The sequence below is a fragment of the Octopus sinensis genome, linkage group LG7 (genome assembly GCF_006345805.1).
Source record: "Octopus sinensis linkage group LG7, ASM634580v1, whole genome shotgun sequence".
NCBI lineage: Eukaryota > Metazoa > Mollusca > Cephalopoda > Octopoda > Octopodidae > Octopus > Octopus sinensis.
The window spans coordinates 108335781-108349110 of record NC_043003.1 but is presented as its reverse complement, the minus strand read 5'-3'; the positions used below and the strand labels follow the sequence as shown (position 1 = coordinate 108349110).

At 36.8% G+C, this 13330-nt stretch overlaps 1 protein-coding gene across 2 annotated transcripts in view; it reads right to left on the bottom strand.

The window, feature by feature from the left end:
- LOC115213832 overlaps positions 1-13330 on the bottom strand; it is a 78465-nt gene that overhangs the window by 6049 nt on the left and 59086 nt on the right. For both annotated transcript variants that reach the window (XM_029782731.2, XM_036505092.1), the window contains exon 5: positions 10845-10976. In XM_029782731.2, coding sequence (XP_029638591.1) covers positions 10845-10976 — 132 coding nt within the window. The remainder of the gene's footprint in view (positions 1-10844; positions 10977-13330) is intronic.

Sequence of the window (13330 nt, the reverse complement as noted above, 5' to 3'; positions counted from 1 at the left end):
GTGTGTGTGTGGTGTGAAAAGAAAGGGAAATAAAGAAAGCTTCTAACAATGAAGAAAGTTATACCAAGTCCTTTATCTTTCAGGTGCAAAGGCCTATTTTCGTTTTTCTGCTTCTGTACTACAATGCTTCAAGCGAAATACAACTCTCGCTTTCTTACACACACACACACACACACACACACACACACACACACACATGAGATAGTATAATGAGAGTAGATGCCTTCAGCTTCCACGACGGCCTCAAGACGGCTCCGGAACCTGGTGCATGCTTTCCCCACTGTGTCCTTCGAACACCTCTTTCTCGGCGTTGGTGCTTTGAACACCTCCTAGCTCGGCGTTGGTACTGCAGGCAAAGTGGTTGGTGTCTTTCTCAATTACGGCCAATATATAGCAATCCATAGTAATCGGGGAAATTAGTAGGAGACAAATCGGGACTGATGAAGTCGTAGAAATTCTCCGACAACCACTTCTAACTTTGTCCGGGGGTATGACAATAATTGTGAGAACTGCTGTTTGGGGGAATGTCTTTGCCTCCGAAGATTGAACAATTTGTATACCAGTTTTTGTGGAAATTGTGTTGCCGTTGTGGCGTTCCGGGTTCAACCCAGGCCGGGAGTACCGAATGGCCGGAAGATGTTTTTTGCTGTGTTTCTGAACTATTGACTTTCTTTCTTCTAAACTTTATTTGACTTTCTCTTTTTTGAATTGTTTCCTTTTCTCCTTTCCATTTTATTCTGACTTCTTTTGATTTCTTTTTCTTCTCTCTTTTTAAGTTTTATTTTGAGCATAATTTCGAACTGTTTAAAAAAAAAGGAACCATGGCAATGAAAAAAGACACAAAGTTTTTGGAGTGGAGATTGGTACCGCCCAAAAAGTGGTTGAAGACCGTGAAGATAGACGGTGGTGTTGAGAACCTACTCCAAGGCACTCGACACCATCGCCCTATTCGAAAAGACGGCAATTGAAAAGGAGTTGGCAGAGTATTTGCCAACAATTAAATTCATTTCTAGAGGTATCAAATACGCAACGGTGTGGTTGCTATTTGATACCCCTGAAATGGCTCACAAATTTGCGAGTCAACCCTTGGAGGGTGAGGAAATTTTGTTTCTTCCCACGTATTGTAGGAGGTTGACGAAAGCTTGGGTCTGAGGGTTGCCACCCGGGATAAAACTCGAGTGGATAGAGGAGACTATCCGCCGGGGTCTGGGTGGCAGCGGGACCAAGCTTCTTAACGTGAAATTTCTTCCTGCGGCTGATTGGGTTGGGTCAAACGCTGTTTTGACTCTTTGGACCCAATCAGCCAATCTGGTTTTTCCAGATTTTTTGAAAATGGCCGGGTGCAGGTGCCCGGCGATTCTTGAGGGTGGCTTCCCCCAGGTTTCATCGGTGCCTGGATTCCGGCCATATAAAGAAAGACTGTTCCCAGGAACAAAATAAGGTCTCGGAGTAGTTGTGTGAGACCTCTGTAGAAGAGGGAATGAAGGCGGCTGAGGAGGCGGAGGATTCCTCAAACAGGGGCCGCAAGAAGAAGAAGGTGAGCAACATTGGGTGCTCACCGAAGGATCCTAGGGATGAGGATGGGGAGGCGAATCTCCCGGTCACGGAGGAGACGCACCCTCCCTCAGTTGAAAAGAAAAAAAAGAGGAAGAGAAATGGGACATTGCCGGCAGTCGGTGACATAGTACCGGAATATCCCGGAACTACGTCGGTTGGGGTTGTGCCACCGGCAGGAGAAGAGACACTGTTGGCGGGAACTGTGCCGCCAACGGAAGAATTGGATATCCCGCCGTCGAAGGAAGATGAATTACTGATCTTCTTCTATAGAGGCGGCAGGTTGAAAAGATGGCGGAAAAGCACCATAAGGGAGCAACTTTAGCCTTCACAGAGGATCCCGAATGGCCTCCGCAGATAGCTGTGGAGGTCATAACGCTTAACGTGACGTTTAGGCTGAAGGAGCTCAATGAGAAATATAAGTTGTACCCGGGCGACGAAGACACGGAACCCGCTTTGATCTTGAATGAGGCGTGGAGGATGGAGGATGCAAGTAGATTTGGTAGACGGAAACTGTAAGAAGCCCGTCGTATATATATATATATTATATATATATATATATATATATATATATATATATATATATATACATATATATACATACATACATATATATATAAATTAGAAATTGAAACCAAGTAACAAATTGAACAATTAAATAAATTAATTATCAAATGATCAATTCAATTCAATTTTATTATTTTATTATTTACTAGATGTGTCATTTGTTTGTATAAAATAATAAAATTGAATTGAATTTATCATTTGATAATTAATTTATTTAATTGTTCAATTTGTTATTTTGGTTTCCATTTCCAATTTATATTTATATATTGATAAATTGTATGTTTATTTTATTTATTGATTTATTTACCTATTTGTTAAGAGCGATGGCTCATAACATTGTTATTTATATATGTAAACATAAACAATAAATTCTTTGGATACTTAATATCCCTTAGGTGGCTATTTAACACCTAACTATGTATATATATATATATATATATATATATATATATATATATAATATATATATCTGTGCCTGCCCCACCGTCGCTTGACAACCGATGTTGGTGCGTTTACGACCCCAAATCTAGCGGTTCGGCAGAACAAAACGATAGAATAAGTACTAGGCCTACAAAGAATAAGTCCTGGGGTCGATATGCTCGACTAAAGGCGGTGATCCAGCATGGCCATAATCAAATGACTGAAAGAAGTAAAACAATAAAAGAATGTATATATACGCATGAATAAATGTACATGTGTGTGTATATATATATATATATACATGTATATTTATTCGTGTGTGTGTGTGTATATATATATATATATATATATAATATATATATATATATAGTATGTATATATACATATATAGTATATATATATACATATATAGTATATATATATACATATATAGTATATATATATATATATATACATTATATATATAATATATATATATAATATATATATATATAGACACACACCAACATCGGTTGTCTAGCGATGTTGTACGGACAAAAACAGACACACAGACACGCACACACATATATATATACGACGAGCTTCATTTAGTTTGCCTACCAAATCATAAGGCTTTGGTCTGCGCGAAGCTATAGTAGAAGACACATGCCAAGGTGCCACGCAGTGAGACTGAACCCAGATCCATGGGTATATTATATATCTATATCTATATATATAATATATATATATATATTATATATATATGGTATATGTGCATTTCTATGCAGATTTATGGGCGTATATATATCCCTGTGTATCTATCTATCTATCTATCTATCTATCTATCTATCTATCTATCTATCTATCTGCCTAATGTGCTTTCGCACAGTTATATATATATATATATTATATATATATATATATATATATAATAATAGGAATTAAATCCAAACTTACAGGGAAAAATTAGATTTAAGATTAAATCAAATTTCACAGTATAAATATAAATTATATAAATATAAAAAATTTTAAATTTAATAATTTAAATTCTAAATTTTATATTTTTTGTATATTATATTAATTATATTTATTTTTATGTTTTGGTTTATGTTTTTCACTGTTTAGTTGCCTAATAGTGGTTTTATCTCTAATTTAATTTATATATATATATGTATATGTATGTATATGTATATGTATGTGTGTGTGTGTGTGTGCGTGTGTGTGTGTGTGTGTGTATGTGTGTGTGTGTGTTAAATGGGTTTGTGTATAGTTTTCGTCATTCAGATTCTACTCTCAGATCATTTATCTATGTGAGTGTAAGCTATTGTGCAAGACAATATTCCATAAATGCTGTACGCTGAGACCGAAACCAGAACCGTATGTATTCATGTTTTAATGATTCTGTAGTCGCAATGTTATTTCTATTTCATAGAGCCATAAAGATATGTTTTGAACCTGTTTATTCTTCTTAATAGTATACTATTTCCCGCACTTATTTATATAAAAGTCGTTAAGTTTAATATCTGTACAGTCATAGTGATATGCATTATAACGGTGTTTGTAGTAGTTATATAGCTATGACCGTGTATGCTCAGCTCAACGCATTTATATACATGGCGGTAGGTTTAACACCGATATAGAACGTGACTATGTTGAAGCAAATGGAGCCATGGAAACTAATCCGAAAGATATTTCAGAATAAACAGTAGGAAAATTGAAGGCTATACAATTTTCTATAGGCTTCAGAATAAAGTACTTACTTCCTGAAGTGGCCGTTCAGTGAACTAATAAATGCATCTTCTAAGTCAAACAGAGAAATGCTGTAGCAAATACTTCTAAAATGGGTAAAATCCATTATTCATATCTATGTAGCTCAGGGCGCCACAGAAGCGCATGTCTACTTCAATGAATTACAATGAGATCCAATCTCATTAGAGAATTGTACGAAACTAAGAGATATAACTTTGCAATTTTGTTTCCTTCCTAGGTTTTGTTTGTTTATGTATTTATATTTTTATTATTTATGTGCGTGTGTTTGTTGGAGACCAACTGTTACTTAACAGACTCTGCCAGTCGATTAAATGTTATTTAACTTGGAATTCTGCTTGTTCTATTAAAAATTAATCTATTGTTAAAAGATTTCCGTTACCTTCGAGATAAGCATACGATTGAATTAAAAACAGTCTGTTGTAACCAGACAGTCGCCGCAATATTTCACATTGCTTTATATCGATAGAATGGTTATTAAAAAGAAACCATAGCTATTCTGAGAGTCTCAGCAGTTCCAATACACAGACTAATGGTGAATTGGTCGAATAATTATTGTTACGTTTTTAATTGCTGGTATTGTGTTGTGTCCTTATTCCGTATATTTGATTCTCGATCACTCCGTCCCCAATGTTGAGAACAAGCAAACCTATAAGTAAATAACTACCAGATGACAAGTACACTTAACTGTCGAAAGTTATTGCGGGAGCACTGTATAATTCACAAGTGATTTGCTGGCTTACAAGGCAGAGCTTAAAATACTCTCATTAGTAAAGCTGACAGAAAATGCATTTTACCAGAATAACAGTACTTACATTACGCAGTACACAGAAATGTGTAATAAATATAAAGTCGTGTTCGAGTTAAGAACAGCCGTTGATCATACCTATTTCTTTACTACCCACAAGGGGCTAAACACAGAGAGGGCAAACAAGGACAGACAAACGGATTAAGTCGATTACATCGACCCCAGTGCGTAAATGGTACTTAATTTTTCGACCCCGAAAGGATGAAAGGCAAAGTCGACCTCGGCGGAATTTGAACTCAGACCGTAACGGCAGACGAAATACGGCTATGCATTTCGCCCGGCGTGCTAACGATTCTGCCAGCTCGCCGCCTTTCCATCGATCATACCCTATCCTCATACTCATCCCGTCTTATTAACTGTTTAGTCATTCTCTAATAATAGTTTCTGATTTAGGTACAAGGCCAGTAAATTTGTGGTGGGGTAGGATTAAGTCGGCTCCATCGAGTCCACTTTTAGAGATTGGTTCTCTATTTTAACGATCTTGGAAAGGATGACAGGCAAAGTTATCCTTGGATGGATTTGAAATCAGCTCGTCACGTAAAGAAGTGGTAGAAATACTGCAAAGCATTTTCCCTGACTCTATAACTTTTTTTGTTAACACGTTGCTTTCATGTTACCTTCTAACAATAGAGGGTGTCCATAATTTACCTTACTAATTAAAAAACTTAGAAAACAAGGATGAAAAATAGGGATAACTCAGCTGAGTTTATTGGCAAACAAGTAGTTTTATTAGAAATAACAAAACACTTGTACACAGCCTCCATTGGTTGCACGCAATACATCTGGGTGATATAGTGCAACCAATTGTGGAAGTTGTAAAGATGATTTATCAACACTCTGGAAATGAATAAATGAATAACAATTTTTATAATTTTCAATATAATTAAAAGTTACTCAAACGAATAAACTTCTACGCGGTCAACTTACAAGATAGAAACAGCAGTTAAATCTCTCTCAAATTACGTCCTACAATGTTTTGAAAAATTGTTTAAAAAATGGACACATTTGGTAATATAGTTCTAGGTACTTCTAAAAATCGAGATGGTCATGATTGGAATGATTTTGATCAAAATTTTGCTTTCCAAGACCCTACTTGGACTTGAACAATAATCCAGTCCATTCATTATTTACAAGAAACACGGGGTCATATTATTTAGCATATTCTTTTCTTCTAATACTGGAAAAGTAGATGATGATTGGGAGGGAAGCGTTTTCTGAAGGTAGCCGCTCTTGGCTTCCATTTAAACCTCAGGACGGCTCCGGAACCAGGCAGAATCTTTAAAGTGTTGGGAAAAATACTTTATGTTATTTATTCTGAGTCTTTATATTCTGAATTCAAGTCTTGACAGGTCAACCGTGCCTTCCACGTCTTAGGCGTCGACGAAATAGAGTACCAGTTAAACTGCTGGCCTTGTGTCAAGATTGTCAGAATCGTTAGAGTGTCGAAAAACGGCTTTAATGTATTGCAGTTATTTCGCTTTTTACGTTCTGAGTTCAAATCCAATTTTGCCTTTCATTTTTCTGGCGTCAACAAATTATAGTACGAGTAAAGTATTGAGGTCGATGGTATCGACCAACTACTACCCCACATCTAAACCGCTAGCTTTGGATCTCAGTTAAAAGATATCATCAGGATGATGGTAGACAAGCAAAATCGTCGCTAAAATACCGTACGCAATGTCTTTAGATATTTAACGTTCTGCGTTCAGATACCGCCAAAGTGAATTTTTACTTTCACCTTTCCGGGTTTAAAAGAAATAAAATACTAGCTAAGACTTACACCTCATGCAAAAATTCCAGGATTTGTGCCTATGTTAGAAACAATAAATAAAATGCTAGAGTTATAGAAATGCTTGAGTATATAACTCAACGACTTTAAGTATTTAGGTATTTCTCTTTACGTTCTCAATCTAAATCTTGTTAAAGTCCCATTTACATTTTATCGTTTTTGAATGTACGATAAAATAAATACCAATTAACGAACCATACCCCAGAATTCATTTTTTTCTCATTTTTTTTCATTTTCATCTAGTTTCAACTCACGAGCTGTGGCCATGCTGGGGCACCGCCATTCGGTGTTGCTACATGATTTATTTCACGAATGCTTTTTAGCAATTGCCATTTGGTGCATGAGAGAGTTTTATGCAGCTGCCATCATCTGCACCTCCTGCCGTAAAGTTGGTTCATCTAGGACACCTGACAGGAAGAGGTCCAGCTTTATTTTAAAGACCCCATGCAGGTCTCTCGGGTCCTTCGGGAGGATATTGAAGAGCTGTGGACCTCTGAAGCCCAGGCTATCGCAGTATCTTGTGCTACATCTTGATGGCAAATTTGGAGTCCTTGGCACTATGCAGTGGCGCCCAGTTCTAGTATTTGTATAACTCTCGATGCCAAAGTTTGGGACAAGTCCTTCTAGGATCTTCCAGATGTATATTATGGCATTCGTAACTTTACTCAACCAACACCGTTACCCACTAATTTGTAATCTTTCACAGTACCATCACCTCCAAATCTGTAGCATTGAGTGTAAGAAATTATTAACCTGAGAGTTGGAAGACTCATGCCTTGAGGCATTTGACTAGCTCTTTACATCGTAGGTTTAAATTCTGCTGAAGTCAACTTTGCTTTCATCCCTTCAGCTTTTTTATAAAATGATATACTTGTCACCTGACTTGGTCCGTAGTATCGACTTATTCCTTTATCTCAAGTTAGCTTTGTGTCTAAATTACAAACCGCTATTTCCATACCTTCTGTGAAACCATGTATCTGTAGTTGGAAAGTTCCTCTCCAAATACGAAGACCTAAGCAATAGCTGCCCATGTATGCAAGTTCCCTCTCTCTACGTCACCGTTGTAGTCCAAAGTAAAAACAAAAGCCATTAAAGCTTGATACCAGAGTCGTAGCAAGCACCACCATCAAAATGCAAAGAACCAGATCAGATGTATCTTAACCGACTCTCTAATAATTCAACGAATCCACTACACTAGACTTTATGTATCGAATCCTAAAAAGATGATCAGCAAAGCTGACATCGGCGGAAGTTGAACTGAGTGCGCAGAGAATTAAATATCAGGCATTATATCCAACACTCTAAACAACTCGACGAATTCATCGCCAAAATCACCATAGTCACTATTATCAACATTAGGGTAGTTGACAGAAATAATATAACTTAGGAAAAAATGCCTTGTGGTATTTAGTTACCAACCTTCACGTTTTTTAGTTCAAAATCTCGCCAAGGTTGACTTTGCATTTCATCCTTTCGTGATCTGTAAAAATATGTAACAAATAGAAAGTTGACGCGGCTATTAGTTAATGCCAGCGCTAGTCTTTGCATCTGATGTTTGTCATAAACCTTGAAAATGTTTTGATAATTTCTTTTATTTATTTCATTAATTACTGCCAGGTCCACTGAGAGCTAGCTTAAATTTATCATAAATTACTGACCTCATGCATGGATACATTCAAGTAATAATAATAGTATTATTACTTGAGTACTATTCGAGTGATAGTACTCGAATATAAAAAAAGATAGAGTAAAATACTAAAAGCCGAAAAACGTCACAAACTGTTACACAAAGTTTCACGTAATCGCTCATCAGGCAATTGTAATTATACACACACACACGCAAATATTATGTAACGACTAATCCCGTTTCGTCAAATTGATAGTCTTGTTTCTAAATCAGAAACCATTATTACTACGAACACAAAGATAATGAACTGGAAGAGCCATTAAAGCAGCAGACAAAATGCTTGTGGCATTTACTTCGGCTTTTTAATGTTTTATTTTCAAAACCTACCGGAATCAACTTTGCCTTTCATCATTTTGCAGTCGACAAAATCAATTACAAGTGAAATTCTGATCTCAGTGGTATCAACTGACCCCAACTCACTAAATTTCGGGCTTCGAACCTATTCTAGAAACAATTATTTTTGGAATGTGACAAATGGCAGTGGATGGATAGAATCGTTGGAATGTCGGAGAAATAGACGATTTGTAGCATTTGTTCAGAGTCTTTAGGTTCTGAGTTCACATCCTGATGAGATCAAGTTTGCTTTTCATCCTTTCGAAGTCGATAAAATAAAGTTTCTTAAGGTTGGAGAAAAGTACCACCGCTAGTAATTACCATCTATAAAATAAAGTACTAATATCATCGATAATCGACACCATCGATAAAATAAAGTACAACTGATTGTCGATGTCATCTTTAGATCGATGGTATCGACTATTCTCTGCGGCGAGCTGGCAGAAACGTTAGCACGCCGGGCGAAATGCGTAGCCGTATTTCGTCTGCCGTTACGTTCTGGGTTCAAATTCCGCCGAGGTCGACTTTGCCTTTTATCCTCTCGGGGTCGATTAAATAAGCACCAGTTACGCACTAGGGTCGATATAATCGACTTAATCCGTGTATCTGTCCTTGTTCGTCCCCTCTGTGTTTAGCCCCTCGTGGGTAGTAAAAGAAATAGGTATCGACTATTCTCTTCCTCCATTTTCAGGTCAAGCTACAAACATTTATTACTTCGATGACTGTTGTTAAATCCAAAAGAGTCTCCATGTTTTGACACATCTCTGTATGGTGCTGATTGTTTCTGTATTCATAAATATTTCAGTAAGGCTTCTGTAAAGATGTTCAACGCTGTTTACTTTAATTGTCTCAACGAGGTGAATTCTCCCACGCAAAAAATTCGATCGTGCGTTATAAGAAGCGAAAAAGAGGAAAGGCAATGAAATGTTATTTGGACATATACCCTTAATGTTTTCCAATCTCACATTTTGCAAAATTGACAGCAGTTAATGATAGCTTTTCCAATAGGATGTGACATTGGTATAATGAACTGATAAATAAATATAATAAAAATACTGTGTTGGTATAATAATGCACGTACCAACACATGAGGCAGGTTTTTAAGTATATTGTTTTTCTAATTTCGTGGCAGAAATGAAATAATCTAATGGATTACTACTAGATCACGAGCCACGAGTTCGCATCAGCTGGTTCTGTATCAGCCTTACATTAAAATATTTCCTTTTACACTGTTAAATTCGTAAACATTTAAAACTTCAAAAGAAGGTGATATAATTAGTTTTTGGAACAGTGAAACTCGAAGCAGATAAAGCTATAAATAATAGCGTGTAAATATTGGGTTAAATATTGTTTTGATCCAAAGGATTTTTTTTAGAACACTATTTTCCCATGTAATATTTGAAGATTTATCTGCCTCGAGTTTCACCATTCTAAAAAAGAATAATTTTATATTGTTAAAGTTCCCCAACTGGTTATTAGATATTGCAATAAACTTGCTTGCGATAAGTTGGTATCTTTTCCTGGAGAAATTCTATCTTTTGTTCGGTTAGCAATAACAGAAAAGGGAATGAACTATTGGAATTAATGACTCTTAAAGATCGTGATAAGAGGATATTTATTCTTGGGAATGCAATTCTGCGCTGCAGGCATTGCAATGATTTGTAATTGCCGAATAAATAAGCTGCTTCTGTATAATCACACAGCAACAACGTTTATACTTTACAATTTACAACGCTGTACATCTTACACATGAAAACAAAGTCGCATCTGCATTAAGAAATATTACACATGTATCACTTACTGGCAGAGGTAAATAATACGTACACCACCCGTTTTCGGCGTAACAGAAACCCTAACCCTAAAACCTAATCTCTGACCCTAATCCGAAACCCTAACCCTAAGCATCGGGTGTACGTATTCTTTACTTTCGCCTTACTTACTTTTTAACTTGAGATTCTCAATAAAATCTTCTAGGAGGGCCCGCGCAGTAATTGTTCCACTTGAAAAAGCACTTTCATTTCGACCCAAGAACTTTTTCTCCAATTTCTTACCACGGTTATCAAAACCATTAGCTTTTAATAGAAAATAAAACAAAAGATATCAATTTGTGTTGCAAGATTCCTGAAAACAAAAGAAATTGTAGATCAATAACTGTTTTGATGTACACGCTATTATGTTACACTAATCCATCATCGCATCAAGTTTTTAAATATGTTTCTAAATTCGTCAGAGAGAGAGAGAGAGAGAGAGAGAGAGAGAGAGAGGAAGGGAGATTAAGTTTTCTAATGTTTTAAGCTTATTTAAATCTTCAAACGCGGAGAATTAGCAGAATCGTTAGAGCATCAGAAAAAAATTCTTTGTGACATTTATCCCAGCTCTTCGCATTCTGATTTCAATTCCAGCTGAGGCCTGCTTTCTTTTTCGTCCTTCTGAGGATCGATAAAATAAAGTACCAATGAAGTACTGGAGTAAATGTGTCGACGTAACCACATCCCTCAAAATTGCTGGCATTCTGCCTAAATTAGAAACCATTATTTAGATCCACTGGCATTTCCAGAAGGATTTAGTGCCGAGGAAGAACAATGTTTTAGTTGAATGTTTGAACTCTAATACTTCATAACATACGAGATTCAGTTAGTAACTACAAATAGTTATACATTGTACAGTGACATACCCTTCTTCTTTTTTCTTAAAAAAGACGTCACCTGCAATACGAGAATCATCTCGAATGAACAAAATATAAGGTCATTGAAAAATGGTATAGTTCCAAAACAATTTTTGCAAATTATCTTGAGGTCAACTTTCAGCGAGTCGAATCCACTATCTCGTTTCAATTCCGGGCCAACCAATTTTGTCAATTTTTAGCAAGATCTCAACATTCCAGCTCTCTCAGCGAGTAGAATCCGCAACCTGGTTTCAATTCCAAGCTGAGCTATTTCACTTTATTTCAATGCTTAGTCTCTTAAAAGAATCGTAAATGTTTAATGTCCTTAAAATACACCGCATTAATGTTTATTCAAAGAAATCTTTAGTGAAAGTTACTGATTTCTAAACTAAGTATTTTTGAAATGAAATGGTTGAGCGGATAATGACTTGAACGCCTGGTTGATAGATTGTAACACTGAGTGTGAACAGGAAGCTTTATTACAAGCCATAGGTTATCGTCTTGTGTCGTAGAACGTGAAGAGTATTGACCTCTCATTCAGGATTCAGCAACGGATTTAAAGATTTAGGTTATTAGTGATTAAAAGGATCAATAAGACAGGAGTGGGTATATGTAGTCTTGGGTTCAAGTCTCACTGTGTGACACCTTGGGCAAGTGTTTTCTTTTATAGCTTCGGTCCCTTCAAAGCCTTGTGAGTGGATTGGGTAGACGAAAACGAAAAGAAATCCGGTGTTGGTTTGTTTATGTCCAGAAACCGATAGAATAAGTACCAGGTTAGAGAAAAATATAAGTACTGAAGTACTGAGGTCGATTTGTTCGACTAAACCCTTCAAGGCAGTGCCCCAGCATGACCGAAGTCCAATGACTGAAACAAGTAAAAGATGAAAGATAAAAGATGAGTTACATTTGTAGAGAACAATCCTAAGTTTACTGAGGCAGCAGAGATTATGTTGTATTTGAATTTCCTCTAATGGTATAAACTACGTGCATAAAAAGGCGGCGAGGTGGCAGAAATGTTAGCACGCCGGGCGAAATGCGTAGCCATATTTCGTCTGCCGTTACGTTCTGAGTTCAAATTCCGCCGAGGTCCACTTTGCCTTTCATCCTTTCGGGGTCGATAAATTAAGCACCAGTTACGCACTGGGATCGATGTAATTGTCTTAATCCGTTTGTCTGTCCTTGTTTGTCCCCTTTGTGTCTAGCCCCTTGTGGGTAGTAAAGAAATAGAAATAGGTATTTCGGCTGCCGTTACGTTCTGAGTTCAAATTCCGCCAAGGTCGACTTTGCCTTTCATCCTTTCGGGGTCGATTAAATAAGTACCAGTTGCGCACTGGGGTTGATATAATCGACTTAATCCGTTTGCCTGTCCTTGTTTGTCCTCTCTGAGTTTAGCCCCTTGTGGGTGGTAAAGAAATAAGTATTTCGTCTGCCGCTACGTTGTGACTTCAAATTCCGCCGAGGTCAACTTTGCCTTTCATCCTTTCGGGGTCAATTAAATAAGTACCAGTTACGCACTGGGGTCGATATAATCGACTTAATCCGTTTGCCTGTCCTTGTTTGTCCCCTCTGTGTCTAGCCCCTTGTGGGTAGTAAAGAAATAGGTATAAACTACGTGTATAAAATGAGGCATTACTTCTAGTATACAGATACAAAACTGCAAATACGAAAAGTATAAGTTTGAATTGCCTTTATATTTTAGCACGAATACCGGCTGAGATTGATCTTGGCCCTATTCTTTCACTCTAGTATGATAAAATGATA